The 15,153-nt window shown below is 55.4% G+C and overlaps 5 protein-coding genes across 5 annotated transcripts in view; 2 read left to right on the forward strand and 3 right to left on the reverse strand.

The window, feature by feature from the left end:
- Positions 1 to 205: 205 nt before the first annotated feature.
- M421DRAFT_62647 (glycosyltransferase family 32 protein) lies at positions 206 to 1,287 on the forward strand (the record flags this gene model as incomplete). The annotated part of the gene is made up of 2 exons (XM_033595988.1): positions 206 to 977; positions 1,040 to 1,287. 2 exons carry the CDS (start codon positions 206 to 208, stop codon positions 1,285 to 1,287), a joined length of 1,020 nt encoding a protein of 339 aa, XP_033448784.1.
- Positions 1,288 to 2,982: 1,695 nt separating this feature from the next.
- Positions 2,983 to 4,710, reverse strand: M421DRAFT_420417 (glycoside hydrolase family 5 protein). The gene is made up of 3 exons (XM_033592474.1): positions 4,379 to 4,710; positions 4,218 to 4,325; positions 2,983 to 4,164 (listed from the first exon to the last, which is right to left on the reverse strand). The coding sequence occupies exons 1-3, from the start codon at positions 4,629 to 4,631 to the stop codon at positions 3,134 to 3,136; spliced, it is 1,392 nt and encodes a 463-aa protein (XP_033448785.1). The 5' UTR covers positions 4,632 to 4,710; the 3' UTR covers positions 2,983 to 3,133.
- A 3,592-nt stretch (positions 4,711 to 8,302) lies between these two features.
- M421DRAFT_420418 (uncharacterized protein) lies at positions 8,303 to 9,424 on the forward strand. The gene is made up of 3 exons (XM_033592475.1): positions 8,303 to 8,386; positions 8,441 to 9,011; positions 9,065 to 9,424. The coding sequence occupies exons 1-3, from the start codon at positions 8,325 to 8,327 to the stop codon at positions 9,191 to 9,193; spliced, it is 762 nt and encodes a 253-aa protein (XP_033448786.1). The 5' UTR covers positions 8,303 to 8,324; the 3' UTR covers positions 9,194 to 9,424.
- Positions 9,415 to 11,225, reverse strand: M421DRAFT_62832 (general substrate transporter; the record flags this gene model as incomplete). Its single annotated transcript, XM_033596004.1, has 3 exons — positions 9,415 to 10,048; positions 10,102 to 10,899; positions 11,146 to 11,225. 3 exons carry the CDS (start codon positions 11,223 to 11,225, stop codon positions 9,415 to 9,417), a joined length of 1,512 nt encoding a protein of 503 aa, XP_033448787.1.
- Positions 11,226 to 12,065: 840 nt separating this feature from the next.
- The window catches only part of M421DRAFT_148530 (uncharacterized protein), a 4,029-nt gene continuing 941 nt past the window's right edge, over positions 12,066 to 15,153 (reverse strand). The window contains exons 3-4 of the mRNA XM_033587558.1: positions 14,419 to 15,044; positions 12,066 to 14,370 (exon numbers count right to left, since the gene is read on the reverse strand). Of these exons, the coding sequence (XP_033448788.1) occupies positions 12,282 to 14,370; positions 14,419 to 15,044 (2,715 nt within the window). The 3' untranslated portion in view covers positions 12,066 to 12,281. The remainder of the gene's footprint in view (positions 14,371 to 14,418; positions 15,045 to 15,153) is intronic.

The following is a 15,153-nucleotide window of genomic DNA, read 5'->3' on the forward strand; positions in this document are numbered from 1 at the left end:
ACTAAAACTTGATTTAGGGATGGGTATCAGATGCAGGAGACGAGTGTACACGGCTGATCGACCAACAATGCAGCGCCAGTGCATTGCCCATTGTGCGTCTATACAAACAAATTGAGAGGTCACTGCACCACCAACTTGAAATCTGCTACGATTGAACTTAGTGTCTTGTTGCTTCTCCGTCACTGTTTTGAGGGATATTGTCGACATGCGTTCTCGCCCTACTCTCACGAAGACAATAGTCCTTCTCCCACTTCTCATAGCCGTCTACTACATCAGATGTCAACATACCTTCCAATGCGCTTTGAAAAATCTCCGCGTCTCCTTTGACGATCTTCCATCATCATATAGCTCCGCTCTGAATGCATCTCGAGCGCAGGGCGAGCTACTGCTCGACTTCGACTACAACACCACATTCACATCGCCCCTGATACCGCGCACCATCCACTTCATCTACTTCGCCGACCTCTATCACGGTCGCGATGGCACGCCATTGCTACCTGCCACATCCCGCTCCCGTGCTCCCGAGCTCTGTCGAAAGTACAATCCGTCCTTCGAGATCCGCATCTGGAACAAAACCGAAGCGCACACCTTCATCGAGACTGAATACCCCTGGTTCATCCCCATATACGACGCATACAGACATCCCATACAACGTGTTGATGCACTGAAGTACTTCGTGCTCTACCACTTTGGCGGTGTGTACATGGACCTCGACGTTGCCTGTCGTCGGCCCCTCGAGCCACTGCTGCAATTCCCTGCCTGGTTTCCCGAGGCAAGCCCGCTAGGGGTAAACAACGATTTGATGGCCAGCATGCCGCATCATCCGATGTTGTTGGAGATGACAAGTGCGCTGGCGCGGAGAAATCGGGATTTGTTGTTCCCGTACTTAACGGTCTTCTGGAGCACGGGGCCGCAGTTCAGTAGCGACATGCTTCGGGGCTGGTGGTGGAGGCATGCAGCCAGGATGAGCACCCGAGGTGAGTATTTGCACAACTGAAATAGTCTGCACAATAGCATTAGATACTGACTCCGTTTGCAGATACCGCAAGCTTCCGCATATTGCCGCAGATATTTTACTCGGAAGAGTACACATTCTTTGGTCATAGTCCGGGTGGTACGTGGCACGGTGGGGACGTTGCTGTTATTATATGGCTTGCTGAGAGGCCGCTGGCGCTGCTATGCATCGCTATTGGCTGTCTTGCTCTTGCATTGGGCATCATGAAGGGGATGAAGCTGAGGAAGGTCCGTCACAGACATGTTGAGGAAGCTATTCCTCGAACAGAGTAGAGTTATACTTGACAGATGCCTGAGTAAAGCTGTACACAACAGGCGCATTCACAGAAGTTCTCCATCGGTCAGACGGATCTGTGAGAGATGGTAACGTCTGTTGAGTGCAGAAGGCTGTACCTCAAAGTGGAGGCGAAGACACTCGGGATCACGACTGCCATTCTTCTCCACTCATACTTTGATCAACCAACTCTGCGACAACTGTCGCCACGATCTTCAATAGAGTGGCAGCGCATCATCGCCATAAACGACGTAGGTAGGCTTTATCCTGGCCCTCAATGCCGCTGATAGCAGTCAGTATCTAGACGAACGCCTTAGATCGCCAATCACACGCTTGCCTGATGAGTTGCGCAACATGATCTACGCGTACAATTTCGACTTCCGACTTGGCTACAGCTAAGGAGGAGCGCGAAAATTGGCGGACGGTCATTACAGCAGACGGTAATTTAATACCTGTAGTATGTGAGCAAACTTGCTATCGATATATGACTTCGTCCTATCTTCCCAGAGACCGCAGGCTTTGTGGCTCCTTTCACAGCGGTTTGATACATCAGATGCTACTATGTCCTCTCCCATGCCTTGTCAAGTGATTTCGTTCTCTTTGAAGATTTTGCTTCAGATCCTCACGTTGGGGGCTGTAAAGACGATGATACTGAGGGAGATGCTGTACGAACGTGCCGAAGAAGCAACTTCCGCACGGAGTAGTAAAGAATCTACAACTACTCAGATATATGCTGCGAGCTGGAGGAAGTCGATAGTCTCGTTGGGAACCTGTAGTGAGTCATTGTGATATGTCATTGCTGGGGTCTGCAGCTCAAGGTGAAGGCGAAATCAAGTAACCGTCAAGCTGTGGCTTTGAGATCTGGTCTGACGACCTTCTTTCCCTTCCTCAGGTTGGGTCACGCACTCATCTATAGGATCACACTTCCTGACGCGGATTTCCACCATGGCAATCGACGAAAGACTGGCTGAACATGACGCACTGTATGGACGCCTTCTTCGTTTATTTTCTGCTACTCACAGTAAATGGCACCAAGGAAAACACCTTGAACTTGCCCCTCCTACGCTTGCCCGCTGAGCGGCGCAATAAGACGCACGCGTACGCTTTCGATTCCGTGACGGCACGCCCTGTCACTGCTACCAAGTTGCGTCACATGCAGCTTCTTCGTGAAAGTACCGCTCTTCTTTTCGCTTCCCGCCAGCTTCTCTACAAAGCTCTCATATACATCAAATTTTACGCTCATCCTACCTGGGTTGGCTGTTTGAACATGAGGGATATCCACCAGACGATCGGGAGGATGACCCATGACTTTCAGACCATTAGAGCCACAGGTGAAAACTATGCGTCGAAGAAGCGAAGCACTGAGAATCCGTTCTTAATGCATCTCTACTCTGAGTTCCCGGCATTGCGCTACGTCGAAGTTCACGCGGGTTGCTCTACTTGCACGGCAAAGGGGTTGATAAGGGGATTTTGATAAGAACTTCGTCATCTGAAGGCTGAAATGTGCATTGAGGATATGAGTTCAGGAACACGCTGGATTGTGAGCAAAGAACTGAGTTAGAGCTTGATAATGGTCGGTTTTGATCTCGATGAGATATATCTGGGGCTTTGAGGACCAACCGGATGGGTTATTGATGCAGTTACTCTTGGTGGATAGGTCACGGAACAAGTGCAAAATAAGATATGCGAGTATGCGCAGGAGGACTAGATTTTTTGAAGCTCTAGCTACCCGAAAATATGTACAGGTAAGGTTGGGAAAAGAGAAAAGAAATGTGAACTGCCAGACAAATGTATGTATCTGAAGTGCAGCGTCCGCGAATGTGGCAGTGGCACAACTCTGGTGAATCATGCACGGCTGAAGCATTTGGACATCAAAGGCTGGTCAGTCGAGCCCGTCGGCGTCATAGAAAGCGTGTAAGAGGTGTCGAAAGCACCAGCAGACCAACCAATGTACCCAAGATATACGTCGCTGTTCTTGTTGAGCGAAGCGATTGCAGCGCAGACATCCGTTTCACAGGAGGCAGTGTTGCCGCCACCAATCTCAGAAAGGATAGCCTTACGCCCGTTGGTTCGGAGCCATGTAGCTAGCGGGGTGAATGTATCCGAGACATGATCGGTAACGCATTCTGCGTGTGTGCCGCTGTTGTCGGAATCCAAGTATCGGTGAACGTCAAAGATCAGCTTGCTCGTAGTGCCATCTGTGTCCTTGACAGTGAGAAGCGCTGGGCCGCTGTTCTGAACGAAAGTACCCGCAGACGTGTAGTCTGTACCAGGAAGAAGAATGTACTGCGACGTGGCACCAGCTTTGCGGATGGCAGTGACTGCAGCTTGAACGGATGCAGCCCAGGTAGTCATCGTGAGATCGTGCGGTTCGTTCATAAGTCCGAATGCGATGTTCGTCGTGGAAGCATACTTTGTAGCAAGCTTCGACCAAACATCAGCAAACTGAGCATTGGTAGGGCCACCTTGACCGACGACAGCGCCATTCCAGCGGGCATAGTTGTGAAGATCGATGATGCAGAGTGCACCAGTTGCCAGGCAGCCTTGCACCAAGGCGTCGTAAGCAGCGACCACAGTGGTATCGAGCGATCCACCAAGCTGATTGTTCACGAGGTATTGCCAGCCAATGGGCAGACGGAAGGCGTTGAGCTTGTCAGCGGTAGCAAAATGCTTCATTTGAGCAATGCCATTGTCGCCTGGGTTTGTGTATGAACCTGAGCATGATCCATCGGTAGAACAGCCAAAGTCAAATCCAGCAATATTGACACCTGCGTACTGCGTAAGTCCTGAAGATTTAACGGCTTCGACAGTGACGGCTGGAAGCGCATGCGTGGACGTCGTGGGCTTCTCCCAGGCTGTGGAGGCATGGGGTGTGCCTAGAAGTGATCAGTAGTGGCTCTCAAATCCGTTTGCCGGCACTGTATCTTACCGGAAGATCGATGGGTTGTCACAAGCGTGGTGGCTTGGGAAGTGACGGCTGGAAGCGCATGCGTGGACGTCGTGGGCTTCTCCCAGGCTGTGGAGGCATGGGGTGTGCCTAGAAGTGATCAGTAGTGGCTCTCAAATCCGTTTGCCGGCACCGTATTTTACCAGAAGATCGATGGATTGTCACAAGCGTGGTAGCTTTCACGATTGTCTTGGTCGAGGTGGTAGCCTCGATCGAGCCCGTAGCATCGCCGGGAACACATTGAGAGTACCAATCATTCTGGTACTGACAATGATAGCCAGACACACATGTCACAGCACCAGTCCAACCACTGCCACCACATCGCGCATATGCCGTACCTTCGGCTGCGCTGGCGGTTGCCATCAAGGTAGAGAGCGCTTTACCATAGCGAGTCATGGCGAGGACTTGTATATAGAGAAGGAAATGGAGTCAATAACCGCAGCACGTAATATGCGAAACTGCACAGCAGTGAAAAGAAGAAGGAGGGACTGAGGGTGAGTTGAAGATGTTGCAGATACAACTTGGTCCAAACCCGTACCTATGTAGACCTCCTTAGAGGAACGTGCTGTTCGATTTCGTCGTCCATTCGACTTTGCAGTGTGCTCTAGAATCGTGTCCAACACAAAGAGCATACGGCTATCCGTGAGCATAATTTCGGTAATTGTCTGAAAGCGATCAAGAGCAGAACGGTATCTTCTGCAACAGCCAACTGTACCCACAGTCGGGCGTATTAGGTCGAAATTTGCGGAACTGTATCCACATTCTTAACAAAACAAGCTTTTCTGACCGGAGCTTGGGAAGCTTGAGAAGCTTGGGAAGCTTGAGAAGCTTGGGAAGCTTGTCTACCGACCGGACGAACATTTCCGTCAATTGTCCTGGAGTGCAGAGTCTTTGTCTTCGGAGAGTGGAACGGATCCTTCGCTGTAACCTAGCAACATTCAAGCTCAGCGTGGCAGTGGGTAAACTTGTTTTCCATCTGCGAAAGACGAACTATGATGGGCCTGACCATGAGCTTGAATGCACGCTGCTACGGTACGCGAAGCTCGCAGCTGGTTTGCTTACTCTCACTTCAATACAGGGGTTGAGTTCCGCATGCCGTTGCTCATGTCCGTGCCCCACCTTCTTGAAACACGGAAATGTTGAAACGACGGCTGTGCAAATTAGCGCCGGTCTAGCTGACAGACCACATGCCTTTAACATGCTCACGGCTCAATAATCACGGCGTGCTGTCAAATTGATCGCAGGGCAACTAGTTTAAGAGGACCTGGTCCACCTTGACTAGCGGGGAAGCCTCAAGTTCGACCAACTCAATCAAGGGCCTGTTTACTATCGAGCCATTTTCCGTTGCTCAATCCTTTCATACTGCAAGCGTAGCCCCTGAGCAGCGAGTGAATCAAGGAATCGCGCGGCTTTCCATAAAACGAGCCCTCGGAGGTCAAGTGTGAAAATCGCAGTGTTCGCATGAGAGAGAAGACTTCTCTACCGCTAGCGTAAGGGGGATAAGAGGAGAATTAAACATCTAAAAGTCACCCGTAGGGCGTTTTCGATTATCTGCATAAGATTGCCTGATTGCCCTCAGGAAGATCGAAGAAATCACAAAATCGGAACGAAGGTAGACAGGCCCCAGGTCAAACGCATGGTGGAGTTTGGTAACATGCAGACTGGACGCCGCCAAATTATAGAAGATCGGTTATCAGTAGGAAGGCCGTCTGCACGCCCATACCATAATCTTTGGAGACTGCAGGAAATCACCGAATTCTACATCGGGGGCACTGGGTTTGGCTAGAAGTTGGCAATATGGGCAAAGTCAGGTCCAGCTCTTCCTTGAACAGACCAGTTAGAGTAGACAGCAAGACTTTTGGCCGAGGGTTCACCGCAGGGTCCATGAAGTTGAAGGCGGTGAACCTACTAAAATTTCTGAGTATCGTTACGGCGCAATTTCCTATCGTTGATGTCATGGCTGCCGTCCTTAGTCTGATTGTTTGAGTTACATGAACTGCTATGAACGGTCAACACTTAGACAACCTCTATGCCAACTTTGCATCTCAAACGTATGATCGCAAGCGATACGGTGGTAGAGTGGGTTTAAAGGCAGACTTTAGATTGCAGCCTCGCGGCAGCTGTTCTAACTTCCCGGCCCAGCGTGGCGCACACAATGAAGTTATAGAAGCATCTCAAGCTGCGCGCTCTATTCAAGACTGTCCGCTTCGTACTCAGGATACTTAGGATCCGGACGATGACGATACGACCTGATGGATGTGGGATAGAGGGTGTTGGACGCGGAGTGTGGCTTGCTGAAGTTCCGAGGTGCTCGAAGCCGCCGATCATGCCGCTGATGAGTCCCCTCCTGCTACCGGTACGGTAGTCCAGATCACTACACAACCACACAGCGTCCCTTATTCACGCCGCCGGACCTTCTCGCTACAATATGTAATTACAATAACGCAATTTGTGCCCACGTTTGTGACCCAGCATCGCGCCTTTTGTAAAGGTGGACTTTACTATTCTCAACATGACGGCGTAGCTCTCCGGTTTTGTGCCGCAAAACATGGCTTGAGGCAAAGGTGCACCGGAGTACCCACATCGTTAGAGGACTACCTCCAAGCGAAACATATCAAATAATGCCGGGTACTCCAAATGCGGTGTGTCTAAGCCAATTACCAATCGTTATCACCCGGTCTTTGAAATGCTCCACCAAGGTCCGCATCTATTCCCGAGGCTGCAGCAATTTCGAATTGTAATAAAATCAGTGAGCAGAACAGAATGGCCCAGACCTATCATTATGATGTATGGCTAGGTCACAGGTGATGGTCGACTTGATCACACTAGCTGCCCATTGGGAGTACTTAGATGTGATGAACACTATGTGGATCTCAAAAGCTATAGCGAGTCGGTAACGTATAAGAGGCTATCCTGCTCATGTGCCAATGGATTCATTCGTAATCGATACTGGGCTCTTTGGTCCCTGTATTTCCCCAGTCCTCGCCGGCAAGCAACGTTGTGCGTTTCAGGGTGAAAGGGAGAGTGCAAGAAGTGTCAGACCACTGATGGAAGCGCACATTGTAGCTTCTCCAACTTTCGACTCTTGAAAAGCCCTTTACACTCTACCTACCTGCTAGGACTTGCTAAGAACCCCTTCGCCAGCATGACAAGCTCCACGGGTGGGCTTAACTATATCATAGACCGGTGCAAACAGCCATACAAAAGGCAAGCTCTGTTTCCAGCTGAGCGTCTAGCAGCAAGCTGACAGCATCTAGCCCTGAGCGTATTCAAACAAAACTGTCACTACTGCGACTGAATCTAGAGCCGTGGAATCGACTTTCTCAACGTCATGGATCCTAGGAACGAAATCATTTGATCCATTGGCTCCCGTCATCCTATGTAGTCTGATGCGAAGCCTCTAGCTGTATTTGTAGTCACGCGGCCCGCACGATGTTATCCAGCGCTCGACGCCATCTGCCTTCGATACCCTGGGATCGTGGAAGAAGGAGGTGGCTCGTTCTCCTTATACCCCGAACGCAAGGAGTGTCTAGATTCGGATCACACACGAGGCTGAGGACGGACTTGTAGGCACTTCCTGCTGAGCCATTCCTGACCCGCACGATTGATATCAATCTTAGACATCTACGGTTGTACGCGGCCCTACAAGAGGAAAAGAGTGCAGATACCACGGAGCGTGGCGAGATCAGTGATGGAGTTTGACCGCGCGAAAATAGAGATCTGAATGATGGCGCTTGGTAGGACAGCGTCTCGATGATGTATTGGGCTTGTCTTGGAGACCTCATTTTGGGCAACGTCTATTTTGATGGATCTCAACACCCGGGTCTGCTAGCTACCGTTTGTGTTATTTACTTTTACTCTGAGATATGCAAGGTCTAGTCAAAGCGTGATGTGATGCTAAAGTGTGGCCTCGAGATGAATTTGACGCCACTATCGGCAATCAACGTCATCAATTTATAGTCTGAAGTGAAGCAAGAGGTGAAAGACGCGCCAAGACAGTGTCACGCGCATGCTGCTGCCTTGAGAGCTCTTTCTTTCCGTCGACTTTGCGCAAACACCAGCTCACCCTCTGCCCCGCCGAGTACAACCATGGTCAACCACACGGATACTGCAACAGCGCATGAAGCAGCTGCGCATCGCCGCGGTAAGATGTGAGTGATAAGGCCGAGTATCTGGCGAAGAGGAACTGATACTGACGCCTGCAGCACCGAGCGCAACCAGCAGCAGTCGCCTCTATTGCGCCTGCCCCCCGAGCTGCGTGACATGGTGTACGCATACGCGTTCGATACCGCCCAGATTGACGCTGTCTCGATTGACCTCACAGATCCATGCAGCAAATGGAGGCCACGCGTCATCGAAACAGGTGGTCCGCTTCTTCTCGCGTGCAGTCAGACGTTTAACGAAGTTACGCGATTCAAAAAAACGTACCTTCACATACGTTGTCACGATATGGGTTGGTATTGCATCCCATGGTTGCCAGATGCAAAGCTCAACGCTATCCGGTCGATCACCTTCGAAGGACACATCCGGTCTCAGTGTATATATATAGCTGCTCTGGGGAGCAAGCATGCTCGCGGTCCCTGGGGGATGTTTCTTATGCGAGCCGAACACTCTCGTCAGCGAGGCAGCAAGCCTGCAGTGTACTTCCCGTCACTTCAGATCATCTACATAGATGGCATCACCGAGAATGCATCACCGACTGAACTGGTAAGAGAGATCCGGAAGAAGGACATCAGCATCCAAATCCGCTTCACGCAGGAGTGCGAGGACGAAAGCGTGAGTGTTTGCTTGTAATCAAACCAGAGCACGTCCGCTGACCCATCAAATAGGCTCGAATCATCCGGGCTCAGAAGGATATGGTCAGAGATCTATTTGAAGAATCCAAAGCCACACTCGCCATGAGGGAGGGTAAAGCAATTGCAAGAAGGCACTTAGCGCAGAGACGTTCGAGACAATAGGTTTGGGCAATCGGCTAGAAAGACCTGAAGCCACGCCACGAGGGAAGAGTAAGCAGCCGCAAACGGGCACTCGACGCAGATGTGTTCGGAGATAGGGAGGAAAAAGGCTTGGAGATGCGAAGTGGAGACGGCTACAACTCCAAGACCCTCAAGACCGTTGATCATGGAGCCGAAACGGAATCAAGTAGCATACTGCACAATAGTCATTATATATAATGCGACTACCTGCCGTTCCTCCTGCTCTCAAACCGTCTGACACTCTCCGCAACCCCAAATCCGTCCGCCAACAACCCCCCAACATCCTCCAACCCCAACCCGGCCGTCTCCGGGTAAACGCGCCACACGGTGCCCCAACACACGGCGCAAACGCCGGCATAGCACACAAATGTGCCAGTCGGGGTCAACAAGTCCATCATGGGGAGAAACGTCAGCCCGACAATCGTGTTGCAGAACCAATTTGTGCTCGTCGCGAGCGCACTCCCCAGCGCGCGCACAGACAGCGGGAACAGCTCTGACTGCTGCCACGGCACGCAGCCCAGTCCCACCGCGTACGATGCCACGTACACGACCATGCTGAGCAGGATGAGCAGCGGCCACGCGCTGCCGTGCCCGTCCTTTGCGTCCGCGGATCCAGCGGCGCTTAGGTCGAAGAAGTGGAACGCCACTGCGCACAGTGACAGCCCTGCGCCCATGACGGGCACGCTGAGAAGTAGGATGCGTCGCCGGCCGATGCGGTCGATGCACCAGAACGCGACGAGAGTGGCGGCGAAGTTTGTCAGCGCGATGGACAGACTGGTGAGGGTAGGCGAGCGGAAGCCGACGAGCGAGAATATCGTGGCCGAGAAGTACATTAGGCTGCGCTGTTAGCTGGCGGATCTGTGTAGGTGGGATTCGGGATGGAGACGCACCTGTTGAAGCCGCACAGTTGCTGGAACGCCTGGAGCATGCACGCGATGGCCAGCGCTCTGCGATTAGGGCCCACAGCAACGAGGTGAGCGAACTGCTCGCGCACACGCCCCGCCTTCGCGCGCCATGCTGTCGATTCCGCACTCGTCTTGCTGGTGCCGGCTAGCTCCTCCTCCATAATCTCCCTCTCAACCCGCCTCAGCACCATGCCAACAATGCCCTCCATCTCTTCCTCCCCGCCGTAGACCCGCCTCAACACGCCCCTCCCCTGCGCCACCCGTCCCTTCTGCACGAGAAACCGCGGCGTCTCTGGCATCCCCGTCAGCAGGCCGAGCTGCAGCACCGCCGGCAGCGCGCCCAAGCCCACCATCCACCGCCACCCGCCCGCGCGCTCGCTGAATGCCCAGCCAGCAAGATACGCAACGACCTGCCCCCCCGTGATGAACAGACTGCTGACCGTCACCAGCCGGCCGCGGAATGGCGCGGGGCTGAGTTCGCTGATGTACAGCGGGACGACGAAGCTCGCGCTCCCGACGGCAAGACCGACCACGGAGCGTCCTGCAATCATGCCCGGCACGCTGGTGGCCTGCGCTTGCAGGAGAGCGCCGATGACGAACAGCGCCGACGCGAGCAGGATGACGGGCTTGCGGCCCCAGCTGTCAGCGAGCAGGCCGGTGAGCGGGGACGCGAGGAGCGCGGCGAAGGAGGTGCAGCTTGTGATTAGGCTTTTGTCGAGGGTGGTAAGCGGGCGCGAGAGGTCTGTTGAAATGCTTATTAGGGTCGAGGATATCACGCCGGTACTGCGAGCGTCAGCGAGCGGAGCGAGTGTGAGGAGCGAGTGTGAGGAGCGAGTGTGAGGAGCGAGTATGAGGAGCAACTATAAGAAGCGAGTGCGAGGAGCGCGCATGCATAGCCAGCGCGCAAAGCGTCAAGCGCCCGCAGTCCTCTGGTGGCTGCCAGGAACGACACGTAAGAAATCAGGACTTCAAGAGAGAGAAAGAGCGAGAGAAGAAAAGAAAGAGAGAAAGAGAGGGGGAGAAACATACTCATACCCAAACAACAACCCACTAATCCCCGCGCACAGCGTGAGACACCAGATAAACACCCCCGGGCCCGTCCCGTGCATATCAGCCTCTCCTTCCCCGTGCACATCCTCTTCCTCTTCCCCTTCCCCGTGCCCAACCTCTCCATCTCCTTCCCCACCATCCACCCCGTCGCCGCCGCGCTCAGCCCCAATCAGCCCAGCGCGCTCACTCACACCCCGACGCTGACTCAAATCACTCATAGTGGACGCTAGGTATCCCAGTCTCGAGCGGCGGTGAGTTGGGTCGCGACTATCCAGACGCCATCGCGCGCTGCTAGAGGTGTTGCTCAGTCGAGTCGAGCGCGGCCTTTGTATCGATGGCGTGTCGTCGGCGCGCGGAGCGCTGGCGGGCCGTGCTGCACGCCTGCTGGAATCCGGGGTGCGCGTGGCCCGTGCTAGCGCATCGTTCGCGTCGCATCACGGACAACGCGGCAGAACACGAGCATAATAAAACGGAGGCACAAGTGCGTGTCCACGCCAGTTGATTGAGAGGGAGAGCAGCGCACCGTGTGCGGGACTGCGGCTAGCTATGGACTCTACGAGTAGTGTTGGTCTGTCCCTCTCCGCCCGGTGCCCCCCCAACGTCGCCGAAGCTGTGCGTGACCGCCAGCAGAGGCTGCGGACGCGAGCGGCGCTGGGCCACCGAGCTGGGCGCCTCCGATACATATACTTAACACACGCGACACTTTTTGACGCCAGCCGTGCATCCAACGCCTATCGCTAATGCGGGACATGCTCACGCCGTGTGTGGAAACAACGGGTCTCTTTCGGTCGACCATGCCGCGGCCCACTGTTTTGTTGAGGTCACCAAAGGTTCATGCGGTCCTCAAAGGTTCATGCGGTCCTCATTTTGGCTCCTCCGCATTCTCGGCGACGTGGTTGGCGGGACCCGTGGGCGGACCCTGGTGCTGGTGCTGCGAGTGCTGGTGCATCATCGGCTGGGGCGCGTAGCTAGCGCTGGGCGTGCCGCGGTGGGCCTGGTGCGGGAACTGGTGCTGCTGGTGGGGCGAGCCGTACTGTGGCTGGTGCGGCTGCGGGTAGGGGCCGCGCATGGGTGTCACTTTGCTTGGATTAGCAAAAGATAACCGACTTCGGGGGCTACCTACTCGATCCAGGTGGCATCTGGTACATCTGCGGGCCCTGCGCGCCGGGTTGCATGTACATCATAGGAGGCTGCTGGTGCCCCTGCTGCGAGCCCTGGTGGCTCATCATGGGCGCTCCCGGGCGAGGACTGGGAAAGCCGTTGGTGTTGGGAGGGTAGCCGGGGTGTTGCGGGTATCCAGGAGCTTGCGCGTACATCTGCATCTGGGGCTGGCCAGGCATGCCCATGTAGGGCCCGCTCGAAGGGTTCTGCTGCATCATGTGTCCGCCCATCTGAGGTCCAGGGCCGTTAACAAACTGTCCCTGCGGGCCGCGAAGCGCAACATGCTGCATGGCAGGACTCATGCCGTACTGCTGAGGGACCTGCATCTGCTGCGGGTAGCCGGGCATGGGCTGCGGCTGCGCACCGTAGACGTAGGGCGGCATCTGGCGGGGCGAGGGCTGGACGGAAGAGGTCGAGTGCGAGAACTGCATGTGCGGGGCTTCAAAGGGAGGGCCCTGTCCGGGGTGAGGCTGCACGTGGGGGCCTCGCGGCGTGTGCTGGGGAGTGTGCTGCATGCCCTGAGGGCCCTGCAGATGTGGCGGCAGCTGGTGCTGGTGAGGCATGGGCCCGTTGGGCATGCCGTTGTGAGATGCCAGGGTCTGCGGAGGAGGGGCGTGCTCGAACAGCTCCTTGTAGCCCTTGTCCTTGTTCGACTGCGGGAAGTCCCAGGTGGGAGGCGTGCGATGCGAGAAGGGGATGCCGGCGTTGTGCTTCTTGTCGCCTTCAATGGCCGACTTGGCGAGACGGTCGAAGGGGCTGAAAGCCTGCTTCAGGTCGACATTCTTCAATGTCGGGCGCTGTCCGCCGAAGAAGCTTGTGATGGCAGGCCTGCGGGGCTCCTGCCTAGACGCTGCCGAGTCGGGCCTGGGGCTCGAGGCAGCGCTGGCGTTTCCACCCGGTGTGAAGGTGTTTGCGGAAGGATTGGGCTTGAACTCGTTGGCTTGGACGTTGAATCGAGCGTTGGAGGCAGGCGTCTGGACACCGCTGGCGGTCTGCGAAGGACCAGACGGGACGCGCATGTCTTGTGTGGGGACTGGCTGGGCAACACCATTGTGCGGGGGGCCGCCCTGCTGCTTGTGCTGCTGCTGATTTATTTGGGAACGCGTGCTGAACACGCCATGGTTGCGGGCAGGGTTCTGGGCCGGAGCCTGGTGCGAGCGATCCCGCATGCTGGCCGATTGGTAGGCGGATTGCCCGGGGCGAGGACGCTGAGCTTGCTGGCGGTCGCTGGGAGATGTGCTCGGGGCGTCGGGCTTGGTCGCTGTTCCCCGCGCGGCTGCTTTCGGGTCTGAGACGGCGCTGGCTGTCTTGGGAGGCGAAGCCTTGGTCTCTGCAGCCTGCTTGAGGGCCTTTTCTACAATCGCAGCTTGCTTTGTCTCGTCTTTGGCGAGGATGGGGACAAGGTCGGTGGGGACAGGGGTGCTCAGTTTGAAGTTGAGAGCAAACTTTTTCAAATCGTTCAGTTTGACAGCCTTGTTCTCGCGCGCAATGCTCCGTTGTCGCTCAGACATGCGCAGCTTCTCTGCAGCCGAGAAAGCCTTGAACGAGTCGAGGAGATCGTGTTCGACGTTGGTGGTGGCGTCGTGCGGCTTTGCAGCCTTGCGGGGGGGAATTGCTGCAATCGCCGACTTCGCCGCCGAGGCTGGCTTCTCCGCAACGGGCTGAGCAGTGGTGGGCTTCGTCTCGGTCTTGGCAGCCGCTCCCTTTGGGGCCTCTGGCTGAGAGGGTACTGCTGTCGCAGGTACTACTGTCGCGGGTGCTGCTGTCGCGGGTACTGCTGTCGCGGGTGCTGCTGTCGCGGGTGCTACTGTCGCGGGTGTGGCGGGTACTGGGGTGGTCGGCTTCTCGGTGGTCGAGGAAGTCTGCTGCGCGGCCTTTGCTGCTGCCGAGTCCGGGCGTGCAATAGTGGAAGACAGTATTGCAGGGTCCACTGGCGCCCCTGGAACGGTCGCGTTTGCGCTTGGTGCGCGTCTCGCTGGGGGAGTGTACCTGTTGGCTTGGCCGCTAGACAGAGGTGAAAACTCTCGGCGGACACCGCTGTATCTGATTGATTGTTAGCCCCGTGCTCAGTCTCTCACTTGATCGCCGTACTTGTCCTCCTCGTCCAGACCCTGATCGTCCAGCGGGTTGTAGCTGCCACGCTCTTCGCGTATGTGCGAATTGGTCGCGGAGCTGGATTCGATCTCGCGGGCGATTCTATCGGCGCGAGCTGCCCTCTTCGCATACTCGGGGTCGCTGCGGTTGATGGCGGTGGTGTACATGGTCTCGTCGTAGTTGCTCTTCTTGCCGGTCAGGCGATCGTTGGTAGCGAACTGGTCCCAACCGCCCAAGCCTCCAGACCCTAGCTCCAGACTGGCATCGGCCTCGCCAAACTCGAATGCCTGGAGCTTGCGCTCGCGAAGCGCCAGGTTGCCCGAGATGTCCGCGTCGGTGCGGAAGGCGGCCGAGCCGTTCTGGCCCTTGGCTTGGGTCTTGTCGAGCATGACGTTGTTGACGTTGAAGTCGGCGACGTCGCTCATGTCAAAGGACATGACGTAGGACTCGCCCTGGCCAGCATACTCGTCGGCGGTCGGGCCATTGGGCTGGGCGCTGTCCGCGGGCTGCAGCTGCTTCACCATCTTGAAGACATAGCGCAGCTCGCTGGGGTCCAGAGAGGTGCCCGACAGCACGCCCGAGTACTTTGCGCCGTTCTTCAGTGTAATGGTTCCCGGCAGGCCCTGCGGCTGCGTTAGCGCTACTAGAAGCGAGTGTCTCAAGCGAGTGTGTCAATCGTGTGTGTGTGTGTGTGTGTGTGTGTGTGTGTGTGTGTGTGTGTGTGTGTGTGTG

Source organism: Didymella exigua (genome assembly GCF_010094145.1).
Source record: "Didymella exigua CBS 183.55 unplaced genomic scaffold M421scaffold_13, whole genome shotgun sequence".
NCBI lineage: Eukaryota > Fungi > Ascomycota > Dothideomycetes > Pleosporales > Didymellaceae > Didymella > Didymella exigua.

Excerpts from the sequence above, each read along its gene's own strand:
- M421DRAFT_420417 (XM_033592474.1), bottom strand. The coding sequence starts at position 4,631 with ATGACTCGCTATGGTAAAGCGCTCTCTACCTTGATGGCAACCGCCAGC. Across the intron at positions 4,326-4,378 it reads GACAATCCATCGATCTTCTG|GCACACCCCATGCCTCCACA; the intron begins GTAAAATACGGT and ends GATCACTTCTAG. Across the intron at positions 4,165-4,217 it reads GACAACCCATCGATCTTCCG|GCACACCCCATGCCTCCACA; the intron begins GTAAGATACAGT and ends GATCACTTCTAG.
- M421DRAFT_420418 (XM_033592475.1), top strand. The coding sequence starts at position 8,325 with ATGGTCAACCACACGGATACTGCAACAGCGCATGAAGCAGCTGCGCAT. Across the intron at positions 8,387-8,440 it reads GCGCATCGCCGCGGTAAGAT|CACCGAGCGCAACCAGCAGC; the intron begins GTGAGTGATAAG and ends TGACGCCTGCAG. Across the intron at positions 9,012-9,064 it reads AGGAGTGCGAGGACGAAAGC|GCTCGAATCATCCGGGCTCA; the intron begins GTGAGTGTTTGC and ends CCCATCAAATAG.